General features: G+C 43.2%; 1 protein-coding gene across 1 annotated transcript; it reads right to left on the reverse strand.

The window, feature by feature from the left end:
- Positions 1-39: 39 nt before the first annotated feature.
- Positions 40-26,065, reverse strand: LOC143836855 (uncharacterized). The gene is made up of 4 exons (XM_077336340.1): positions 25,922-26,065; positions 13,741-13,783; positions 2,661-2,738; positions 40-164 (listed from the first exon to the last, which is right to left on the reverse strand). The coding sequence occupies exons 1-4, from the start codon at positions 26,015-26,017 to the stop codon at positions 67-69; spliced, it is 315 nt and encodes a 104-aa protein (XP_077192455.1). The 5' UTR covers positions 26,018-26,065; the 3' UTR covers positions 40-66.

Raw genomic sequence — 26,065 nt, forward strand, 5'->3', positions numbered from 1 at the left:
CACACACACACACACAAATCTTGTTTTTTAGCTTTTCCTTTCCAACATTGGAGATCTGAGGATTTACTACGGGGCTGGGTGTTCTTGTTTCTGCCATTTTGGATGATAGCTTGGTATCATGACAACATCTGCAAATGATTGAACACAGACACGGGTTGTCAGACCTGAAAGAGTTGAGGATACAGACTTTTATTCAGCTAAGAAAACACTCAGCAGTAGGTATGTGCACCCCCCAAATGTCCGAATCAGCTGATTCAGATTCGGCTTCAGACGTCTCTGAAGCAATTCAGTCATTAAAATCAATGGTGCCATTAATGGGAAATTTCACGTTTCCATTGTCTCCATGGCCGGGGGGCGGGGTTTGCATTAGAGGCTCAAACTTTCAATGTAGCTTCAGGAGCCTCTTCTCTTATCCCAAGTCTCAGGAAGATTGGACTGGGGGGAGGGGTCCAATTCTAGGGGCTCCCAAAGAGGGTGCCCCTGCCCCATCCTCCCTGCATTATATCCTATGATGAGAAAAATAGACTCTCTGTTCTGATCATAAATTCTCACAATTGGAAGTAATGGTCCATTACTTTCAATTGTGAAAATCTATGATCAGAACAGAGGGTCTATTTTTTCTCATCATAGGATATAATGCAGGGAGGATGGGGAGCCCCTAGAATTGGACCCCCTGGTCCAATCCTCTTGAAACTTCGGGGAGGTTGATTCAGAGAAGAGGACACTGAAAGTTTGGAGTCTCTACCTCCCCCTCCCCCCAGGCCACTAAGACCATGGAAACCTGAAAGACTGTCACTCGCAGGTTTAGCATGCAGTTGCCACCCTCCAGGCAGGAGATCATGGGAATAAACAGGAATTACAGTTCATCTTCACACAGAGAGCAGTTCCCATTCCTGGAGAAAAAGGATATTGCATGACAGAGCTGCAGGAGGGAACCACTGGGAAGAACAACATCCTGGGTGCTCTGTACTCCCTTTAGATCCATGGAGCCAAGCAAATCACATTGTCATGTGGTTTCTTACTGGAAGGCGCATTGTGGTTCTCAGTAGCCCTGCTCAAAAACTTCAAAAGGAAAGGAAAGGAAAGACATCTCTAGAAATCACACGAGCATAGCATTGGTAAGCTCTAGGTAGGGCTTGAACTCCTGTAACTACAACTGATCTACAGACAGAGGAGATCAGTTCCCTCAAAGAAAATAACTGCTTTGGAGGTTAAATTCTATGGCAATATATCTCATTAAGGTCCTGCCCTGCCCTTATTCACCCTCCCTAGGTTGCCACTCTTAGACCATTTATGCACTGGAGGTTTCATGCTGGGTTGCAGGCTGGAGTTTTAATTCTGGCAGGTTGCCCCACCTCTTCCTGCACCCACATGGAGGAGCATTTGGCCTGGTGCACCTCATCTGCCCCCGATTTGTGCTCCTGCACAGGAGCTGGGGCAGTGAAGTTCCCAGTGTGTAAACGGTCTTAAAGAATTTCCTGAAATCAGAATTACACAAGAACATAAGAACAGCCCTGCTGGATCAGATCAATAGTCCATCTAGTCCAGGATCCTGTCTCACACAGTGGCCAGGCAGTTCCTCTGGATGACCAACAACAGGGCATAAGAGGCCAAGGCCTTTTCCTGATGTTGCCTCTTGGCTCTGGATTTCAGAGGTTTAGTGCCACCTCCAGGTGTCTTTAGCCTGGCAGCCAGACAATCCTACAATTGTAGGATATCCTGGCTGCACAACACACATGCCATATAATAAATAAATAAATAACTAATTAAATAAATAAATAAATAAATAACTAATTAAATAAATAAATAAATAAATAAATAAATAAATAAATAAATAAATAAATATCTTTGCTTGTTGGTTTGACTATATACTTTGGATTCAGGTCCAGAATTCTGGGCCATAGCCCAATATTCTGAAGTACATTCAGTAAAAAAGGCCACGTTATATTATCAAATGCTTTCTTTGTATCCGAATATAAAACCACTGTTTTCTTCCCTCCAATGCACACATTCAATGGCATCCATTATAAATCATATATTATCTTTCTTATACCTCTTTGATACAAAGCTTGTTTGATCAGCATGTTTTAAATTCAGTGTGCATTTTCTTAACCTTTCTGCCATTATTGTGGCAAAGATTTTGTAATCTACATTCAATAAAGAGATAGGTCGGTATAACTGCTAGCTTTGCATCACGACCTTCTTTATATAGTAATGTTATATACACCTCTTCCCACATCAGAGATATTGTCTTTCCTTCTTTTATCTTATTCATAATTTTTGGTACCATTAAAATGTCTTCAAAGTGTTTGTAATCCATTGCTGTCAGTACATCTGGGCCTGGTACTTTGTCCTTTTTCATGCTTTTTATTGCCTGGGAAATTTCTTAAACTGTTATTGTTTCATTTAAAATTCTTCTGTTTTCTGACATAGACTTTGCAATTGAGGTATCTTTAAAATATTCTTTGATTCCATCTTCTGAGACAGACTTTTTTGTATAAAGTCCTGAGAGAGCACTGGTAAATTGTTCTTGAATTTCTTTTTCTGTATATGTGATTTAATCTCCTTTCTTAATACATGTTGTTACCCTTTTTTTCTATTTTATAAGACAGAGCTCATCTTTGTCAGGCAGCAATTCTATGGCAAAATGGCCTGCACACCTACTGTACCCACGTCCTCTTCTGTTGACACACTCCTGATTTTCTCTTCTATTTCTCTGTCTGAAACCTGCCTGAATTCTGTAAATGAGACAGCCAATAATAATAAGAATAAACCTTAACAAATATAATTCCCTATTTATTATTATAATAAAGACAGTTTCATTTTTTTCACTAGTTAATTGAACATGCATTGTTAGCAAATTCTGCATTTTACCAAGGCTGCAACCTAGCCTCTCTCCAGAAGAAGGTGTACATTTTCCTGATGTGGAGAACTTGTTTCAGCAAAAATGAAAATACATTTTTAAGGTGCATACATATCCCCATTCAGATTCCAGAGTTGCATTCTGTACATGTGCACATGCATACATTGTGGAGGTATGCCTGAGCAAGATGCTACATGGTTGTCGGGTCAGGTGAAGCTATATGTTGTTGTGTTTTGCAACATTTCTAACATGACTGTTCAATCTGCTGTCACAGCAGCTGAATTTTGTGTGGGAGATGTGCTTGCAAATATTCTCAGTTGGTGAGGAATTAATTATTCTCAAATAAAGTTCATTCAACTGGCATGCTCACAATGTGAGGAAAGACCATTGCAAACTCAGTTATAGCCTTTAGCCATTGTTGCCAGCATGGCTGCTCAGCTGTTTGTCAGGCTGTAATAAACAGGAAAAGATGGATTTTCACACTGATAGAAATTTGTGATTGGAGGCATACATATGAAATGCACCAAGAGTTTATCCATACATTTCAGGCCTGGGTATGCCTCAAAATGTGAATGCAGCAGGGTACATAAGAACCTGGCATGCTGGGTTACCCATTGTCTCCAATTACGATGAATGGTAGCATTGTGTTAACATCAGAAGTGGAGTCCTCCCTTTCTATCAGGGACAACCCAAATCTCACTAAAGAGGGAGCATCACTTGTCAGATTCCGCAAAACTCTTCACCAGGCTGGATGTCAAGTGCAAAAGAAGGAGATGAGAAGAAAACATTTCAGAATGTTACTAAAATCTGCCTGCAAGTTGTAACTTTTCTAAAAGGGGGACCAGGAATTGTTGCAGGCTTAATTAAGTTATGAGGGGATGTGTGCATTTCAGCTCCCAGGAGATCCCAGAAACTCTTGGGATGAAGAAGCAAAAATGGAGCATCTTATTTTGAAAATATTAAAAAATAACAATTTATCCCCCCCCCCACACACACACACAACAAAGTCTGAACACACTGGACCCTGTAAGGCTGAGAGCAGCAGAAAAACATGGAAGGCATTAACAAAGGCAACAAGACATAGAAATGAAATTGGGATGCATTCCCTAGCGACGTAAGCTCTTCCTCTTAAGCCTGTTCTTTTTGATCAAACAGGATTCACACAATTCTAAAACATTTTGCTAGCTAGTAGTAAAAAAATACAGAAACAGAAAAGTTGCACAGTGAGAAATAAAATTAGCAAATCTGGCATGCTAACCAACTGCAAAGGCCGTTTGAAACAAGAACATTGTCATATGTTAATGGGACACAGCTAGGGAAGAAACTAGGCACCAAGCTTCTCTTGGTAAAGAATTTACCGGTGTGGGTACAACATAGGGTTGCCAGGTTCCTCTTGGCACCAGGGAGGGATGGCAGGGGGGTTACCTGGAAAAAGAGAAAGGCCCAGGCCTTGTCACTGGCATTGCACAGGAAGTACCATATCCATGTGACACTCTGGTATCTGGGTAAAAGCTCTATGGCAAAACTACCAGAAGGTTTATGCCCAACTACCAGAGGGTTGCCTGGATGTGTTGCTGGTGTGATGACATCAGTTCTTGTGCAATGCTGACCAGCTGATCAGCCTGGGCCTTTCTCTTTCTTACATCTCCTTGGAAGCTGTACAGTATGGTACAAAGTGTTGCAGTGAACATTTTGGAGATGATTTGCAACTGAAAATTTGTGAAAAGCTTTTGATGAGAAGTAGGAGTAGATGAGGTACAAGAGCACAAGGCTTACCATGCTTGGGAAATGTGTGTACAGATGGTGCAAGATTTTTTTTTACTGGCTTCATTCCTGTGCAGGTCCAGCTTCCTTTACTCACTCCATGGAGTATTCCACTCCGAAAGTTAAGAGTTATGCCACAACAAATAAGGTCTGATTTTGTCTCATGATTCATTTTGACTATTTTTCAGCATTATGGTTAGGTTGAATCATAGAACTGGCAGAATGCTGTAGTATAACCTTCTTTCCTTAAACAGGTTGTGCAAGAATTAAAGCATAGGATGGATTAAAAAAGAAAAGCTAAAAAAACCAAAACAAGGTTTAAAACATATTTTAACACTTTTCTTTAGGCAAACTGTCCTTTAAAAATAACCTGGTTTAAATCATATCATAGACCAATACAACCAAATACTTTCAATACATATTTAACATCCATGAACTCTTAAATCTGAATCCATGATTCACAAACACCTGGGATGAATCCTGCTTTCCTGTGCTAAAGAAGGAATCCGAGATTAATCAGATATGTGACTTCTGAGGTCAAGAGCAAGAGGGCATGTGGCATTTATTATTGTTCAGATTACCAATACATTGTGAATCAAATAGAATGGGTGTCGTTTTCTGCATCCAAATCCAAGGGTTTCCCCATCTCCCCCCACTTTTATTTATTTATTTAGATTTTTATACTTCCCTTTCCCACGGCTCTGGGCGGTTTGCACAAAACATTTTGGAACATTTACATGGAACAGTATCAGTATCAATATAACAACAATAACATACCAACTAGAACTAGAACAGTATATCAACAACAATAACTTTGACACTCCCTTGGTAGGTTTGACATCTCAGTCTGGTGGGGGGGGGGCTGTAGATGTTATGGGTCAATCGGCCTCAAGCAAATACCTGGTGGAAGAGCTCCTTTTTGCAGGCCCTGCGGAATTGTGGGAGTTCCGGAAGTTTATATTCCATCAAACTTATCTGGGGTATCCTTAGTAATCAAAGCATCGGATGGATTAAAAAGAGCATGAGATTAAAAAGAGCATTAAAAAGATTAAAAAGAGCATGAGAACTGATAAATGTGAATAGGGTCCCTGAAAAAAGGATGTTTCCTGCCCCCCCCCACCTTTATGATGTAACTATCAAAATTCCACAGGGCCTGAAAATGATGCTCTTCCACCAAGCCTATAGTTGAAATAGAAATATTTTGTGTTTCTTTCCTTTCCTCTCCATGTCTTTCCTCCTATATGTGGCCTCCCCTGTACAGGGAACTACAGGGAACTTGTTGCCATCATAATTACATAATTACTTGCCAGTTAAATTGTGACAGCTGTGAAATTCATTGTTTTTTATGATGTTTTTATATTTTTAAATGCATATAATTGTTGGAAACAGCCCATCTTTGGGGAGGTGTGGTCTATAAATTGAACTATAAGTGTGGTCTATAAATTGAACTATAAGCAAGCAAACAAAAAAGGTAATGACAGTGGATTATTTCCTCAACCGGCCGTTCACCTGCAGCTGCAGACTTCTCAGACTGATACTCTGCAAGGTGTCTATGGAGGTGGCAGGGAGGAAAATCAGTCTGCAATGAAGAAATGAGATGCAGGGAGGGAAAGAAAGCAGAGTTTCTACCTGAGATTCACTGGTACTGTCCCTTTGGGATGGATGTTACAAAGATTGCTTACAGTAGAGCTATTGCTTGACAAAATTGGACTGCTTGCCTGCATTGTGCTCTGCTTTAATGTTTCCAAATCAAGCAACTGCAGTAAAAGCTTTGTTATTCAGCATTCATGGGGAATGGGGTTTTTTGGTGGGTAATCAAACATTCCAGCTACTCAAGCTTATTGCTCAGCCCTGTGGACTCCCTACCCAGAGGAGTCTGCAGGGAGCAAACTGCATCCCCTTGAAGACAGCAGGGGGACAGTCCCTGTGTCTGGCGGAATGTTTCCCCTTTCCCACAAGCCACAGAAGGCAGGCTAGAGGACCAGCTGCCCAGAAGCCTTCCAGCAGCACTGGCTTCCGAAAACTTGAGGCAGGGGGAGCACCCAACGATAATATCAGCTGCCATCACCTACTGTCAGCAGGAGCGCCAAGTTAGCTGGTGAGGGAGGTGGGAATCGGATACAAAGATGCAGGGGTATGGTCATGGGGGAGGCGGGAGCTTGCCTTCTGAGTGATGCCAGTTAATTGAGCGCTCTGGATATTCAAGTGCTGTGTTACAAAGGTACTATAATGCTGTCCTTGGAAAGTATTGCCTCGGAATGCAAACTGCTTATGTATTTCTTACATTCACAAGGATCTGGCCAGAGAGCAACCCACAATCCCAAAAAGATGCACACAGCAGATACATATAAAGATCAACAGAGAAGCAGCAAATAGGAAAGCAGGATGAACTGCAAGAAATGGAGCATTAGTGTAGGCAAACCTTAAAAGTGCGACTTTATTGCACTATTTAAAAGAAACCAAATTACAGTGAAAGAATCGCAGAGTCTGAATAGTCATCCATTTCTGGTGATTTTGTCTTCATTCAGGAATTGGCTGTATGCATACAGGTGAACTTCAGTTTGACAAAGAGCCCTTCTGGGATTGAAGATATCCTTTGAATTCTTCCTTCTTTTGCGCAGCTGCCTTCACCTTTCAAATAGAAGGAGCTGAGTGTTCACAGATAGAATTTGTACCTGACGAAGAACCCATCCAATCTTGACCTATTCTATCAACCTGCCATTTTTAACATCTATTCAGAACCCATAATGAGTGCCTATGAAAGGCTGGGAATTTGTGTTCAGATCAATGGTAGACTGATTAATTACCTCAGATGTTATTCAGATAACAGAGTTGAGAGCAAATGCAAAGAAAGAGCTCTCAGAAGTGCTCAGTGAAGTAAACCAAATCAGCTCAGAATGTGTTTTAAGTGCAGAGACGACCCTGGCAAGCAACAGTGGCATCAAAGAAAGGAGACATGCAAAAGCCAATCTTACAATCAACAACATAGGCCTGGAGGAGGAAAGAAATTTCTAAAGCCTATTAAAAATTGGGGAGCCTATTAAAACCAGATGAAAAAAGTACAAGGAAATCAAATCAAGAGACAAGAAGTAGCACTTACAAAAGAAGCCTTCAACTATATGGAAAAAATTACTTTGCATTCCCACTGAATTCATAAAGTGGCTGTAATGATTACAGAACCTTCTTCCCAAGTGTCTACCTAAGATACATCTTTATACCCTTGTCTCTGCACAAATGCAGTTAGGGACTGAAGTGTGTTTTTGCATTCTTAGCAATAGAATCCACTAAACCCTGACTCAGAATGACCGGAGAAAAATACCTTGTCAGCTCTTCACCTATTTGGGAGATTATTTTCAGCCCAAACTTAATTTTCAGCCCTCACTTCTCCATAATTGAGAGTCATCATGGTTTGGTGGATAGTGTGTTGGACTAGGATCTGGGGGAACTGGGTTCAAATCCCCACTCTGCCATGGAGGTTAATAGGGAGATAAACTAAGCTCAGGACTTGGGGAGGAGACTTCGTGAAACCAGCAGGTCTGCATTTAATTCAGGGTAACTGGAAAGTGAACAGTAACTGAGTAAATGACATATGGTTCTGATACTGGTAGGATTGTGCAAAAAACAAAAATGCCCCACCCTTTGGATTGTGAAACAAGTGTGTCAGTTTAAAATCTTGAGTCAAATTCTTTTTTAAAAGGGAGGAGAGGAGAACTATATATGCTGCTGTGAGCATCTTTCAGGAAGGGCAGGCTATGAATGTAATGGCTAGATCAACAAACAGAATACTCAAAGTCAGCCATGTTAGGAAATCAACCTAATCGGTTTCAATGGGAAATGTTTTTCAAGGTTATAAACGCACTCCCGCATTCACTGGAATGAAATTCTTCAGGATTACAGGATTAATTCCAGAGAAATATAGGAAAGCATTCATATTCTATGGGCGGCAGAAATTTTCTATTGTAAAGCAGGCATGCAAAGGCATGGCTTGGCTCTTCATCCTCCTTTCCTGTTTTAACTTCAAACGTCACCTCCATTTGAAAATTCTGCCCTTTCAGACTCTCCCTTGAATAGAACATTGTGCAAATTTTAACATGCCAACTGCTTATATATAAGTTGTAGGAAAGATACATTGCACCTGTGTTGTAATCATTCTTGTTGGCTATCATTTTCACCAAGTTTACCAAGGGGCAATTTTAATGAGAGTTAAAACAGCAGCAACTTGTATCACATAAACAATATGAGACAGGATCTTCTTGGGATTTTTCTCCTTTTCCAGTTTTTTTGTATACAGAGATGGCTCCATCACTCTCTTTCTCAGATGGACATGGCCGTTGGAGAGAGAGTGATGGAGCCATCTCTGTATGAACTGGAAACTCCCCATCAGCTCCATGATGGCACATGAATACATTTCTGCAAATAACTCCTAGATGTGTCAAGTGATTTATTACCATGTGCATCAGCAATCTCTAGTCTGGAGCATTTAGGCAAAGATCTGCTGTCATCAAAAGAGCTGCTAATTCTGTTTTGATTTTGTGCTATTCTTGGAAAGGCTTTGATGACATAGCCTCCTGCATTCTTAAGTCCATCATTTGCACCTCCTTTTCTTCTGATGGGAATTCCCACTGTACATGTTCTCCCAGAGTACATGTTTCACCTGAAGATTTTGCTCAAAGAGAGGGAGGGAAAAAAGGAATCTGGGCCAGCATTTCTTTTCATTACTAATTTAGTTTTCTTGCCCTGTCATCTGGAGCAGGCTTTCTCAACCAGGGTTTTCTTAATGACCCTGGAAGGGATCCCCAAATGGGTGGGAGTTAGTTAATTTTTAAAATATTTTTAAAAATTGTTAACATTTATTGTCATACACCATATATGGTTAGATTGACTCACCCACCCCTCCCAAAATGGCCAATGACGGGCCTGGAGGGGCTGGGATGGGGAGGGGCCCTAGGTGGGAATGTACATAGCTCTGCTTCTCGACCATATTCTACACCATCATGCTATTTCTGAGGTTTCCTGAAGAATGTTTCAGGAGGTTCTTAATGGTAAAAAAGTTGAGAAAAGCTGTTCTGGAGTCATAAGAGATATAATAATAATAATAATTCACATGTATATATAATACATAAATCAACCAGATCGAATACTTATAAACAAAAATAGTACAGTTATATATGACGATGAAATATTTGCTCCAATGAAAAATGGAAGTGTTGTTTTTCTCCCATAACATTCCCAGATTCTGGCTTGGTGTCGGCTGAAAGAGGGAAGACAGAGAGCCCCCCCCCCAATGATCCTGCTTGATCTCTTCAGTTCTGCTATCTTTAATCCCTGGTTGCTAAATCAGTGGGTTGGATCCCATGGTTAGGGCTGTACAGATGACGGTTTCCGTGGAGAAAATGGCTGCTTTGGAGGATAGACTATATCTTGCCAAGGCTCTTCCTTCTACCCCCTATCTCCAATTTTAATATGTTTCTTTCCATCACTATATTTCCCCCTCGGAATTAAACCTAAACCAATGGTGACCATATAAACTAAGCCTGTTATTCCACTTTGGTCCTTGCATCTGTCAAAATATTACTAAGCTTTATGCTAATTTGCTGCTTACCTTCTTCCAGTATGTATGGACTGGCAACTTCCAGCAACTGAAGAAGGCTGCATACACATGAAATGTTGTTGGTTTGAAGGGCACCCGGACTTGAATTTTTTTCTATCATTTCTGGTACCATCCTATATATATAACTTGGACTCTTAAGACAGATCTTTCAGAATGGGAAGGTGCATATGGAGAAGGTATATGTGCAAATACACTGATATGAGAAGAGATATTCTCACCAATATGCAGATAACATGCCAAGTTCTAGCCTCTAGCAAATTTTAAAATGTCCACTCAAAAACTATGTAAATACACCGCCTGCAGTCTGATTAATATTTAAATAAGTGACATGACTGAGATTTCAATTCAATCCAACTGTTTTTCAATAGAAAAAACTGCACTGCAAGACAGAATATCTTGAGTTTCTTGTTTCTTTACATGTGTACTCTTTTAATTTGGGAAGTTTTCAAATAATTGCCAGTGCCAGATGCCTCTACAGCAGGCTGTTGAGTACCCCAAATTGGACTGGGTAGAGCAGCCATAACAGTGAGCCTTAGTAATGTCTTAGTAATTCAATTTGTTTTTATTACATAGATATATGTGATGCTTCTCTCCTTGCCCTTCTACCACCTGGCCCTCCCTTACGAGTTTCCCCGGAATCAAGACAAGTTCAAGTAGGGGGCGTTAATATCACAGCATCCTTTCTAACCCTGGCTAGGCAGCTCCAGTAACTGCAGCCACTCCAGCCTTCTCCTTCATGGCCTTCGGGAGATCCTCCAATTTAAAGGGCCCTGTTAACTATTCAGCTTCTTGTATAAAAAGCTGGATGAACTTTATAGGCAGGAGCGTTGCCAGGCTCGGCTTAACAATTGTAGGGAGGTGGGTGGGGCAGGGATTGGGGTTGCGAGGGTGCAATTGGCAAGCTAGCAAGATAATGTCACTTCAGGCGTGACCTAAAAGTGACATCATCATGCCAGGGGCAACTTTCTAGCATTTCCCCGAAACTTTATGGTTTAATTGTAGAGTTTTGGGTAAATGTTGGAGTGCCACCTGACATGATAACATCACTTCTGGGTTATGCAGGATGTGATGTCACCATGATGGGGATGCCAATCGCAACCCCCCCCCCCACACACACACATTTCTCCAGGATTTTCTCCTGCCACTCAGATGAGTGTCTATGAGCAATAGGAACTTGGGGTAGGAGATTCCCTTGCCCCCAGCAGGAGAATGTTAAGCTGAATTGGCACCACCTGCATTTCAGAAATCATGGACTGATTCTTCCACACAGAGAAATACCATATCAATCAGAAGTCTGATTTCAAAACTGTAAGTTAAAATATACATATCTGGACAAGAGCACCAGGGTACGTGACCCAGGCAAGCTTACACACTCCCAAGTCTCATTCATTTCAGTGGGCAACTTAAACATGTGTTTCACATGGAAATCAATGAGATTTAAAAATGTTTAACATGAGCTAGTTTATGCCCTTGACTCGTCAGTTTGGCATGAACTTTTATAGATGGTATTCTTATGACTTCATCAGATACATGAATCGGCCTAAAAAGATATATTATATATTTAGTGGTTAGGACTTGTGGCCTTTGAATCCTGCAGTTTGCTAGACTAGGTGTATATTGTTTACTTCTGTGATGTTTTTTTGTACTTCTATAACTTGGAAGATTCCAAGAGTTTTCAAAATTATTCTCAGACTAGTTTAGGGAAGATGCTTTTAAAGTAATAGGATAAACCTCTTAAAATAACAATTTGGCCCTAATCCTGAAGCAAAGAAGGCATAGTATGCTTGGTTATTTTCAAATTAAATTGGCCAAACTATACTACGTTCTCTTCTGATTTTACAAGCTTTTTGGAATAAACTCTGTTCTTCATTAATCACATTCAGTTCAAGTTTTCAAAATGACTGCCTAATTGAAGTCTCTCTGTTGCTGTCTGGAAAAACAGACGTGGCTTTTCCCCCATTGTGGACCCCTGCCCCAAACTTGTTATCTTTATTTCATCAGCCTTAGAATTTCACCCTGATGCCTTTCTCTATCTTCTTCAGAACTATATGAGACCCTGCTTTTATCTTCCATTCCATCTCCTTGGAAGCAGCTTCTGTGTATCAAGATTTTTCTAGCCTGCGCATCCTCCCCCCCCTTCTTAATTCACCACGATGCTAATTTGCAGCTATTGAAATCCTGGTATAAATAATACATAACGTTGGGGAGCTATGATGCACCTAAATGGGATAATGCACTTAGCTTGCCTCTTCCTCCTCTAGGGACCAGACCCTGCATCTCAAATAACGCAGCCAAACAGGAAAAACTTATGTTGGTGTGAAAAAATATCTCAGAATCCCAAGCTGCTGTGTACTACAGGGAATCCCACTGACCTAGTAATATTCAGGCATCCATATTTCCCCCCCAGAAATCTGCATGAGAAATCTGGGACTCTGGGAGCAATCGTAAGTAGATCTGCCTGGAAGTAAGTCCCGTTTCATTCCAAAGGTTTACTCCCAGGAAAGTGTTTTAATTTGTAGCTGTAATACATTTCTAGGTTTGGTATCAGGGTAGGGAACAGGGTATTTAAACAGATTCTTTTTTATTATTTAGGGAGATGTACACTATTACAGTATTTAAGAGCAAGGGATTTATGTCTTTAAGCAAAACTAGTTAAGGTTTTGGTCATGTTGAGCAGATAGTTACTGGGTAGTTTTGTTCAGTATCAATATTACTCCATAAGGCTGGCTGAACTTGTTAATTCATCTAACAAGGGCTCAAACTAGATGCTACAGGTCTTAATTCCTAAGACTCAACTTCCATTTATTGCAGTTATCTAGGAGCTGAAATAGCTTTCAAAGAGTAGCAGAGGCCTGATATTATATCAAGGGGGAAAAGGGGCTCCCCTTATCACATTCCTGAGTTAAAATGCCTCTTAGGGCAGTGGTCCCCAACCTGCGGGCTGCGGCCCGGTGCTGGGCCACGAAGGCCTTGGCGTCGGGCCGCGGCTCCTTCTTCCCTCCCCCCCGCAAAGCAAGAAGCTTGCCAGGCCGCGAGCAAATTGGCTGCTAAAGCAACCGATTAGTTCGCAGCCCGGCATGCTTCTTATTTCGGGAGGGAAGAGAAGCTTGCTGAGCCGCAAGCTAATCGGCCAAATCGGAAGGCGAATGTAAGCCCCTTTGAGACTCCTTCTGGTAGAGAAAAGTGAGGTCTAAAGACCAACTCTTCTTCTTCTTTAGAACTGGGCCTCTGTAAATAGAACTGAACCTCTCTTTAAAAGGCAGTTCCCAACTACTCCTATGTTACTAGGGAAACTGGAGGTGGGAAATTAAATAGATTTAAATGAGTCCTAGCAGGGGAACTGATCTCTGCAGACAGATCAACTGATTCTGAGAAATCACCATGCCTCACCAGATGTTGGCAATTCTGGTACAAACGTATAACTTTTCCCTCACATCCACAAAAGAACATAATTACATGAGATAAAAACTGCAATTCTTATTTTTGAAATGATATAACTTACCATAACATTGCAATGGTCTAGTACGGTTTCTGTCCAGTGGCACCTTAAATAAACAAACAAACAAATAAATACTAACGAAGTGTAATTCTGAGGAAAAGCTTTCATGTGAATGCATGCGTCATCAGTGTCTGATGAAGAGTGTGTACATGCAAAAATCTGCTCATGCCCCTGCCCTATGCTTGGGGCCTGGGCCTGAGAAACAAGGAAATGAACATCGTGTGGCGGACTCTGTTTCTCATAATAACAACAGAATAAAAAAGCACTGGTAAGCTGCCCCAAATGACTGTTCACATTCTTCCTAGAGAGAATGTGTAGGAATGAATTGTTAATCTATTTATTACACGCACACACACATACACACACACATGCATGTGCGTGGTCACAAAGCGTAATCTCCAAACTTTTGGTGATATCCAATCAGTTTTTCTGTCAATAATGGATGCATTTGAGAAGCCTTTCTCACCTGTTTTTACTGTTGAGAAACCCCTGAAACATTGTTCAGGTTTCAAGGAACCTCAGGCAGAATATGGTTGGGAAATATAGGTGCCCCTCCCCTTCCCACCCCCTCCAGACCCATCATTAGCTATTTTGCTAGGATGGGTGGGTTGACATGACCATATATGACTATATCATCACAATAAATATTTAACATACACATACACACAGATATACTTAACTCCTACCTATTTAGGTGACCATAGGATTTCATGAAACCCTGGTTGAGAAAGCCTACACCTGATGCTCCATAGAAACGATTCTCTTATAAGAGACTTTCTATCTATCTATCTATCTATCTATCTATCTATCTATCTATCTATCTATCTATCTATCTATCTATCTATCTATCTATCTATCTATCTATCTATCTATCTAGTTGTACTTCCATTTGTCTTGATCTAGGAAGTTGTTCCTGATCCCATCCTGATAAGCAAAAATTTCAGATGTTTCCAATACACAGAGTATTTCATACTGTGTTTTACTGCACATAGACAACATCTCTAAGACCGTTTACGCACTGGAGATTTCATGCCTGGATGCAGGCTGGAGTTTTAGTCATGGCAGGTTGCCCCACCTCTTCCTGCACTCACATGGGGGAATATTTGGCCCATATTTGCCTCATCCGCCCCCGATTTGTGCTCCTGCACGGGAGCTGGGGCAGTGAAGTTCCCAGTGCATAAAACCGTCTAAGGTATTTTTGCATCTGTGTTGTGTGGAGGTCAGTGAGGGGTTACAGAAGAAGTGGCTATTGGCATTTAGTAGCCACTGAGATGGTGGCATTGCACAACACTGCTTGAAAAAGGTGGGGCAAAGTCAGCACTGTGCAATTACGGTCAGCAGAGCTCCCTCTAAGTCAGGCTTTCTCAACTAGGGTTTCTTGATGGCCCTGGAAGGGTTTCCCAAATGTGTGTGAGTTGATTAATTTAAATATATTTTTTAATTTGTTCAACATTTATAAGGTGACATGAACATATATGTTAATGTCGACACCCCTCCCTAAATGATAGGCCTTCAGGCAGGTGGGGAGGGGAGGGATCCCAGATGGGCATTTATACAGCTCAGCTTCCCAACCATCTTCTGCATGATTGTGCCACTTCTGGGGTTTATCAATGGAAACAAAAGTTGAGAAAGGTTGCTGTAACCTGCGTGTGTGAAGGGCTGCTCATTAATACAGGAAGCCCCATTTAGCAGCTATCTGGAGCCATGCAGGGTTTGCACTGCCCATTTGGAGATTACAGCAGTTATATTCTGTTAAGGATGTGAATTTGGGGGGGGGGGCTAGGAGGAACACTGATGGTCAGTCATATTAATGATCCATGTCATGACCTGCAGAACAATCAAAAACCTAGGCTCATAAAGGTGCTACTGAACATGCCACCTCTCCTTCCAGCAGTGCCAAATTATGCCTACAGGGAAATGGGGTGCTCTCCCTCACTGTTGTCATGCAGTGGCAGCACCCATTTCCAATCTCCACACCACATTAGCAGCCACCATGACCCACAGTATCAAGCAGCAATAATTTATTTCAGCAGTAACTTCATCAGTCAACAACTTGACTGTACTGTACATGCTGCCAGTTCAGTTTATATCCCACGGTTGTCAGCGCAGATTGAAGCAAATTACTGTATTGCTGAAGTTATTACAAGAGTGAACTTTTAGACCATTTCCACATGAGGAATCTGCCCCTGGACAGCCTCTGGTTGCTGGCGGGTTTTAGAGCCCACATGATTCCCGAGGCTTTCCAGGGACTGACTTGCGTTTTGCCTCGGGATGAGAGAAATCGCAAAATGTGGATTTGCCACTTTTTATCTCACATTGAATCTGTGAACAACCAGAGGCAAGCCCGTATGAAGGGGGAAAGGTGTGATAGTCCCTGCAGTGTTGTCCCAGTGTTGTCACCCTCTCCCCTCGAAGGCAAAGGGGTGGCAGGTTACGGTACATGAGCTGAGACACAAAATGTCTTTTTGGGCTTCAGTTACCATGTCCAGCCTTCTCACAACTCAGACAGGCAAAACCAGTCCTGTTTCTATTTTCTGGAGCTGGGAAAGTGTGTGTGTGGGGGGGGGGGGTGATCGAGCAGCCTTCTCCCGATCATGCAGGGGTCTACCGATTTGTTTCGAAGCCAGCCATTTACACAAAATAAATGTATGGGCTCCAGTTACCATGTTCAGCATCTCAGAAATCCACCCAGACAAAAGGGGAGGGATGCTGTATCTTTCTGCCGTTTCTTCATAGCAACGCAGCAGTGTTGATTTTTTTATTTAAAATGCATTTGTGTTGTGGCATTACTGCATAGCAACTCAGAAATGCCTTTCTTTAAAAAAAATAAATAAGGGGCTTGGGGGATAGGAAGAAAGTTTCCATCCACAGGAGAACTGCTGTGATTGGTGGCTTGTTGTGATTTGCAAGCCAAGGAGCAGAGGGAGAAGTTCAGCTTGTTTCCCCTGGCAGCCTCCTTGGGAGGCAAAAAGCCATGATGGGGCAAAGGGAGAACATGGAAGGGGTTTCCTCTGAGTAGGGCTGCAAATGCAAGATTTACCATCCCGCATTTGCAAGCAGGAGGCCACACGTGTTTTACCCTTCTGTGCGGAAATGGTCTCCCTGACAATGTGCACGGCCCCAGATTCACAAATATGCTTTTAGCCATAAGCACACATTTTCCTGTATTCCTCTGGACACTGATGTTCTTTTGGTCTCAAGAGAATAGTTAGTGGGTTACTGTCTGATCGGGGATGGAAGGTGGCATGATATAGCCTGGTCTCATCAGACCTGGGAAATTAAGCAGGGTCAGTATTTAGCTGGGTGACCAGCAAGGAAGATGGCAGAAGAATGAAATGGCAAACCACCTCTGCTTATAACTTGCCTTGCAACTTAATGGCATGTACAGATGGACATGTGGTTGCTTAGAATGGCTGCCTTTTTGGGAGGGTTCTATTCACATAATAAGAACCAAAGTAACCCACACTGTATCTCTGCCCCCTCCCCAATAATAAGTTCTGCTCAGCAGAGTTATATAGAAACTAGTAAAAAAGCCCATTGTATCCAGAAGACAATGGGCGCTAGCAGGCAGGGACCAGAGGGAGGGGCAGGCGAGGGACAGAGCAAGGGACAGGGTACCTGAAAGAGGAGGCGGGTGGCGGCTCCTCGGCGTCTCCTGGTTTTTGGTGGGGAGTCCCAGGCGTGGTGTGCTGGGCTGCGGCGGGTCCTGTGCGTTTATTTGATCTTCTGCGGCTGGGGGGGGGGGGTTGGTTCTTTCCGCTGCTTCCAGGAGGCCACGGCCGCGGATCAGGCCGCGCCCGGCCGCGCCCGCGGGGCCGCGCCCGGCCGCGCCCGCGGGGCCGCGCCCGGCCGCGCCCGCGGATCGGGCCGCACCCGCGAGCCGCGCCCGCGGATCGGGCCGCGTGGGCGCGGCCCGGCCGTGGTTCCCTCTCGGCGGCTGGAGTCTCGGCGGCTGGAGTCTTGCCGGGGGCTCCCTCAGGGGCCGGCCTGACTCGTCAGGCCGGGAGCAACTGCGAGCCGCGCTGCGCGCGGCTCGCAGTTACTGAGGCTGGGAATCAGAGGGACCAATCGGCAGGCGCTTCGCGCCTGCCGATTGGTCCCTCTGATTGTCTGTCATGAGGAAGGGTCCAATCCGGACCCTTCCTCATCCCGGACACATCCCGCCCCAGAACCCCTTACTATTTTATTTAGTCCGTGGCGCCCGCGGCGCCACGGGCGGTGTACAGATATCTGGTTCTACATATTCCCTTTGGTAGAAGCACTTAGGAAAAAGCAAGCTCATGTTCCAGCCAGTGATATTTAGTGAACAAAAAGCAGCATTAAACCTCTTTATAGTTAAGGTATTACTTGTCTTTAAAGAGGAGCCTGTTTCTTTCTCACTTTAACACCTCTCTGTGTGGACACCGTAGAGGCAAAAGGATTTTAAAGTGCACTTCTGAAGCTGAAGAAAGTGTTCATGAAATATACAATAATACAATACACCAAGGGTATTCATTGTCCATGCAAAACACTGCAGCAAGCTGAAAATTGAAAATGTAGGGATTGCATAAAATAAATTAAATTTAGTGCCAAAACAAATACAAGGGCTGGTGTACTGATTGCATTATTCATCTTCATAATTAATTCAATAAACCCTTCAATTTATGTATCTGAAGCAGTCACCAAGTTCCCACACACGCCTTAGCATACCTGAGAATCCCAAAACCCAAAAAGAAAACTGAAGACCAACCCACTTTGGATGCTACATTACTGCAGGTCCATCTAGCAAGTACTTAGGATATCCTCACTATGTTAAATTTCATATGAGGCTCACTTACAGGTCTCCCAGAACTCTTTCTGTGCATGCAGCTGGGCTGTGAACTAAGGCAATGAGGGTCAGTCTTCCCAGCAAGTTCCACCCACATCTACATTCCATCTAGACCTAGGATTGTTGAGATGGTCAGTGAGAGAAGTTTCATTTTGACAATTTTTGTTCCAGTTCATGTTATATCCTTACATGAAGACTGCACCCTGGGTGAGGCATAGGATAAAGTCTTAAATTCTCCCACCAGGAACTTTGGCTATGAGGCGGGGTCTGCCAACAATGTTGCAATCACAGAATTCATGCACCTCACAGAAAGGAAGAACGGATGTGGATTGAGGAACACCGTTGGCCTAGATTCATACTTAAGATTCTATGTGCTGTGTAGGGATACTGCAGATTTGCATCAAACAAGCTCAGCAGTTGAACTTACATTGTTTGATGGTCTGTTTGCTTTGGTACTAAGTGAATCAAATGCTTGTCAAGCAAGTTTACACCCCTCTCCCTAAACAAGCACCTATGCAGGCATGAAAACACTCCCAGCCAAGTTCATTATTTTATTATATTGCTATACTGCCCTCCCATGAAGCTCAGGGCGGTTTACATAAAACATGGAGTGTATTCATTGAATCATGAAAACAATAAGAACAATAATCATAACAGTGAGTTCCAAGTTAACCACAAGTTTACAGTTTATCATTCAGCGATAATTTTCATAACTTCCAATGTAAACCCACAGGGAGGTAAGTTTGGATTCAGATCATTGTGGGGGTGTCTGAGGACCAGCAGATGTTGTTTGGTCAGTCTGCCTCAACCAAATGCCTGGTGGAAGAGTTCCCTTTTACAGGCTGTACGGAATTCTTGGAGTTCAGGAAAGGCCCTGATCTCTTTGGGGAGCTCATTCCACCATGGCACTCTGAACCAGTTGCAGTTTTCAGATCAAGGTTAAAGGAAGGCCTGCATAGAGCGAGTTGTAGACATCTAGTTTATAGGTTACCGTTGCATGGATCACTGTGGCTAGATGTTCCGGGGCCAAGTAGCTTGGTTTGGTGTAGGTAGGTGGTAGAAAGCCTGCTGCGCTGCTCTCATGACCTGTGCCTCCATGAAAAGGAATGCATCAAGGATCACAAACCGGTTTCTGATGTAGCGAGCTACTGATAATTGCACTTCATCCAGGTTGGGTAGGCACACTTCGTCATTTGGACCCTTGCTGCCCAGATACAGGACCTCTGCCTTTGAAGGGTTGAACTTCAGAAACACTGCTTGAGCCACCTTGTCACCGCTTCCAGACATCTGGCAAAGGATTCAGGGGGAGAATCAGGGCTGCCATACATCAGGAGGAAGAGCTAGGTGTCATCTGCAAATTGATGGCATCCCAGCCCAAACTTCTGCACCAGCTGAGCAAGAGGGTACATGAAGATGTTAAATAGGATTGGCTATAGCTACCTTCTGTCCATGACCCCGGAGAAAGGAGATCAGCCATTTGAAGGCTTGTCCCCTGTATACCAGCACTGGCAAGGCGGTGAGCTAACAGCTCATGATCACCTGTGTCAAATGCTGCTGACAGATCTAATAGTACAAGCAGCACTGACCCGCCTCAGTCCAGCTAGTGGCGGAGGTCATCCATCAAGGTGACTAGCACTGTTTCTACCCCATGGCCAGACTGAAAACCCGACTGGAATCAATGAAGTTTCTTCCAGGAATATTTATATTTGGTCTGCAGCAACCCAAAGCCTGTCATTATTTTCCCCTTCAAAACTGCACACATCTTTAAATAGGATAGGGTCCTATTAAATAAAAGAGAAAGGCCACCGGGGGAGGAGTTAGGGTGGGCCCTGTCCAGGATAAAAACTCAGAGGGCCCAATCAGGAGCCGCGAAGCGGCTCCTGATTGGGCCCTCCGAGTGTCCTTCCAGGGCCAAGCAGCCAATGGGGAGGCGCGCAAAGTGCCTTCCTATTGGCCCCTCACCAGGACAGACCAAAATTCCATTCACCTAGCCCGGGCTGGCTGCCAGTCTGCTCCTGACCACCAAAGGGAGAGGAGGTCAGTAGGGCTGCCAAGGGGGATGAGAACAGAGGCTTGGACTGTGCTTGGACTGTGCCAGCCCTTTTCACCTCAAGGCTGTCCTAACTGCCATGTCCAACTGTAAACTGCCTCAGAACCCTGACAGAGCTGGCAGGAGGCTGCAGAGTGCTCCCAGTCCCCCCCCTTCAGGCCTGCTGCGAAGGAGCCTCTGACAGGCCCTGACTGAGGGGAGGGAGGCATTTTCCTTCAGAGAGCAACGCACGGGAGCCTGAGGGCCTTCCTTTTGAGCGGGGGGACATTCCCCTTCTGTCAAACAGTTGCCTGACAGGAAGGCCACAGAAAAGCTCCTTCTCACTTAAAATATTGCTCTGGCCGGGGGTTAGACACAGCCAAGCCATGTGTCTTTCTTCTTTGCAACTCTCTGCAGATTTGAGGCCACTGCACAGCCTTACTCTGCTCTTTTGTCTCCTGTTTCATCTGCACAACAACCCTGTGCAGTAGGCCTCAAGTCTTTCAATTCAACAACAACCTGTGTGGGAAGCCTTAAATGTTTCTTCTCTACCACAACCCTGTCCAAAGTAGCCCTTTCTGCCTGGGGAGCTGATCTTTATACTCTGCAGGTGAGCTGTAATTCCAGGCCACACCTGTAGGTTTGGCTACCCCTGGGTTGGAAATATTCCTGGAGGTTTGGAGGTGGGACTTCAAAATCGTACAATGCCTCAGAGTCCAGCCTTCAAAGGAGCCATTTTTGCCTGCAGTTGGTAGGGAGTGGTGCAGGAGTGTCCCTCCTGGCCTATGGGTTATGGCCAGCCCTTATCAGCAACTGTTTGTATTCTGGGGCGCAGACAGGCAGACCAGCATCAGTCCTGTGAGTCTGGAAAGTGCAGGAAGATCTAAATAAATATTTACAGCCTGAAACTAAATAGAGAACAAGTAAATGTCTGGAGACACATCGTAACTGAAATAGTAACTGGCAAATAACCTTGGCCTGGCAAATAAAAAAACAGTATTAAAAACCTTACTAAGGTCAAGACTGCTGTGCACAGACAGTCTTCCTCTTAGGGTTGCCACCTTCCCTGTGAGGCTCGCTACCCCACCTCCCTCATGGGGAGTCTGCTATGGGGAGAGAAGGGGAAGATGATTGGAAAATGCTTTGAGACACCTGAGGCCTGCTGGGTCACTGCGGCCCATTCCCAGTTCTCTCAGATCTCTCACAACCCTACATACCTCACAGGTTGACTATTGTGGAGAGACAAATGGAAAAGGTGTTTGTAAACCGCTTTGAGACTCCTTTGGGTAGTAAGCAATAGGGTACAAAAATCCGTTCTTCTAAGGAGCAACCATGAAAGAAGCATGTGGGCACATAACATTTTACCAACAGTGAAAATATGGGAGACAGAAGGAACAGGGTGGACACCTGTGTACTGTGACTACCCTATGTGTATTAGGGCAGAGGGGCATTTCGGTGAATGTGGCCTAATTCACACAAGAAGGGAAATGAGGCAGAACTGAGGGGAATTGGTTGCCATGTAATCTTCCCCTAAGAAGAGTCTCCAGTCTGATTTTCCCTTCACATATCTGAGGACATGGCTCTGGAAAGCTCATCTGTAACCACTATGCCACAATTCCCAAAGGTCAGTCCTCTCCCACAATCAACGAACATTCCACACCACAGGTTCTTGACACCCATATCTCCACACCCATGGCCTCATTTGCCACCATGCCACCACAACCTCCCACACAACACACATGACAACCCCATGCCCTTACAGACTGGACAACTCCTCCCCTTCCTCTTCCCACTGCCACGCTCTAGCGCCCGTTGTATTCTTTACTAATTTAACATAATTCATTTTTGTTATATATTCCCACTGTCATATAGCGAGTTCTTAGTCTGAGGAAGAGTGCTTGTACTCGAAAGCTCATGCCCTGAATAAATCTTTGTTGGTCTTAAAGGTGCCACTGGACTCTGATTTCATTGGACTCTGATTTTATTGTGCTACTTCAGACCAACACGGCTACCCATTTGAATCTATCCTGTAAGATTAAAGGTTATTATTGAAACTAGTTATTGCAAAAAAAGAGAGGAAAACACCCTATTTTCAAACATCAAATTTATGCTTTTTGCTGTTGTTTATAAAGTACCAAACCTGGATTTGATGTGCAGAACCTCAACTCTCCCTTTGAAACCTGGCAAAGAAATCCACATTTCAGCATGCAGTTTAAAACTTTGTGGAAAACCCGCCCGTCATTCTTTGAAAGACATGAGAAAATGTGTCATACTGTATCTGGCAGGCCTAATTCCTTTCTGCTGTAGGACTAGTCAAGTAATTGGCTTCAGTAACAATTAAAGAGATTTTAAAAAGAATTCTTGTCTTGATTTAGGGTAGCTCTGAATGTACAGTGTCCACTTCAGAAGCCATGTCTTTCTGTATGCATGAGGCGTTGTCTCATGGATACCAATGCTACTGAGAAGTGTTTACTTCAGGGAAAATTTAATCACATGGTAACTATGCCTCCGTGAAGAGGCCTGAGCCAAACACCAGTCTACATATAGAAAACTGTGTTCATGGTTAATCTGTAGTTCTAGCTCTTACAGCTGTAAAACCTTAAAAATAAGTAATGCAGACAATGGTCCTAAAATGCTTGGTGTGGGTGTGGGTGTGTGTGGGGGGGGATGCATATTCGCGCACATGTGTTTTACACAACATTACAAAGACAATGGGGAAGCGTGTTCGGAATTGGTCTCTAAGTACGTACTAAAGTAAAACTCTTTACCACTGGGGTAATAGGACAATCTATCAGAGGAAGTCTCAATACCATCTATTGTCTTAGTCACAAAAGACTGCATAATTTATCACAACTAACTTCTGCATCTATAGGGAAGGTAGAAAATGTGGCCAGTCTTGTTTAAATGTTTGATGCTGAAATGGGGGAAGATGGGAGAACTATAAAACTTTGTCTCTCCCCCCCCCTTCATGTTCTTTTTTTTAAAATCTCTTGGCAGCCCTTTCTGCAATTAAATAGCTCCACAGGGATGCCATATGTTGCCAATAGCTTTACACTTCTCAGTAGTGGGAGGCTGGAACTCTTTCCAATAGACATGATAGGATCCCATTACAAAATTCTTCTCTAACAGAAACAGCTAAATGTTCTATCAAGGAACTAAATTAAAAATAGACCTGCCGGAATGGTTATCTCCCCGAAAGAATGCACTTGGCATGCTGAATAACATGGTACATCTGGTGGCACATCACTCGAATGTGCTCCTGCATTAAGCTTGGGAGAGGAACAAAGCAGCAGATCCAAGCTACAGTCTGTGCTGTGTAGTTTGGGCTCAGCCTTACTCCCCCTCCAGTTCCTGGCCTTTGGTTTGAACGTTTATTAAAAGGAAAGTTCTTGTTCCTGATGACAGTGAATTGGAGGAGTATTAATCTAGTTTTGTTTTGTTTTTTAACTATCAGGCAATTTTGCATACAAAAGCTGATCGTTTTCAATTAGTCACATTTTCTCCAGTTAGTAGCAAAAAAATAATGAAGAATGGCATTGTTAAGGAAACGGTTGCTTTTCTGGATCAACCCCAAAGTCCATCTGGTTTGATACTCTGTCTTAACAGTAGCCTATCAAATGGTCACAGGGGTTCCCTGGACAGGCACAAGACTAACAGGCAACCCTGAGCCACAGGTCATAGATGCAGCTTTGAAAAACAGTTGTACTCCACAGAGCATGTTCAAAGAGTGATAGTAGCAACACCATTATGGGACCGAATATTAATCAGGTGGGCCTCTGATGTTAATAATGTAACCTCAGCTATTCAGAGAGTAGACAAACACATATGAACATTTCAGGTCATCTGTCAAACAAAGCCTAAACTTTTAGCAGCAGCGAAAGCTCCTCTGAACATAGATAAGCACTTTCAACTCTAACTTCCATTTTACATATTTATGATTCGTTTTTATATCTTTATAAGGCAATCCTTGTGGTGCAGAGTGGTAAGGCAGCAGACATGCAGTCTGAAAGCTCTGCCCATGAGGCTGGGAGTTCAATCCCAGCAGCCGGCTCAAGGTTGACTCAGCCTTCCGAGGTCGGTAAAATGAGTACCCAGCTTGCTGGGGGGTAAACGGTAATGACTGGGGAAGGCACTGGCAAACCACCCCGTATTGAGTCTGCCATGAAAACACTAGAGGGCGTCACCCCAAGGGTCAGACATGACCTGGTGCTTGCACAGGGGATACTTTTACCTTTACTTTAAGGCAATCCTAAGAATATTTCCCTGGAGTAAACCCTACTGAATAAACTGGGAGTTACTTCCAAACAGACCTGCCATGGGTTGTTCTTTGCGTGACTGGCTCTGCATATTCTTTCATGTAATTTTCCATCTAATTTGTGCTGTGCAAGTACATTTTTATTGTCTTCACTTTCATAAGACTCAACTTTTTAAAGGATGTCTGGTGTGGTTATAGCCTTCTTGACACTGCTGTTTAACCATGCTGGCAACTGGTTCTTATGGCATGAGTATTGTTTGAGCATCTATTAGGGTTAAGTTGTTGGGGTTTTATGGGGATTTTATTGTATTTTATTGATATTTTGTGAACCTGCCATAAGACGACTCATCATGAGTGGCAGTAAATAAATTGTAAAATAAATAAAAATAAAATAAAAATAAATCACTTTAATTCTCACCAGCTCAATGACCAAGCAATGGCTACTTGCCTAAATGACAGATGCCTTGGGAGCCTTTTGCTGCTGAACTCCTTGAAAAGAGGGCGAGATAAGAAGTTATCAATAAATGAGATACATCTCCATACATTTCCCAGAAAGATCCAGCCCCCAGAACCTGCCGAATATGACACATAACTAAAGTCTGAAGACAACTTTGCCATACCAAACTGGTCATACCATCTGGCCTGGTAGAAAGGAAGACCTGGACACAACGCATTGTAACATATCTACAGAATAGGCAATGTTAGTTTTATTTACTCTTTTTTATATGTTTTGACAGTGGAATTCCTAGAGCTTGAAATTCTATCCTTGCCTTGGCTTTTCATTTGAAAGCCTTTTCTTAATTATAATGAAGAAAAATGTATACATACCTATTTAAATCAAGGGGACAATCACCTAACCCCATTGAATTTAGTGCATGTGTCTGACTTGTGACCATAATATACCTACATAATATACTTACAAATGAAATGCATTTTTCCCAATTAAACAATCTCTTGCACCTCATTCAACACAAGGGCAGCCCGGTCCAGTGTTTAGAGTGTTTGTTTAGAAATTAAAAGACCTGGGTTCTAATCCCAGCTTACCACGAAGCCCACTAGGTGACCTTGGTCTTGTATAACACTCTGAACTCACCGCAAGCTTCTTTACAGCTGTTAAAAAATGGACTGCTGCATGGAGCTTCTCAGTCCTTCCAGCAGCTGTAAAAGTGTAGGTGAGAATTCTCTTCATTTTCAAATAGGAAGGAATGTTGCATTATCATGTTAGATAGGAAGGCAA

The sequence above is a fragment of the Paroedura picta genome, chromosome 4 (genome assembly GCF_049243985.1).
Source record: "Paroedura picta isolate Pp20150507F chromosome 4, Ppicta_v3.0, whole genome shotgun sequence".
NCBI lineage: Eukaryota > Metazoa > Chordata > Lepidosauria > Squamata > Gekkonidae > Paroedura > Paroedura picta.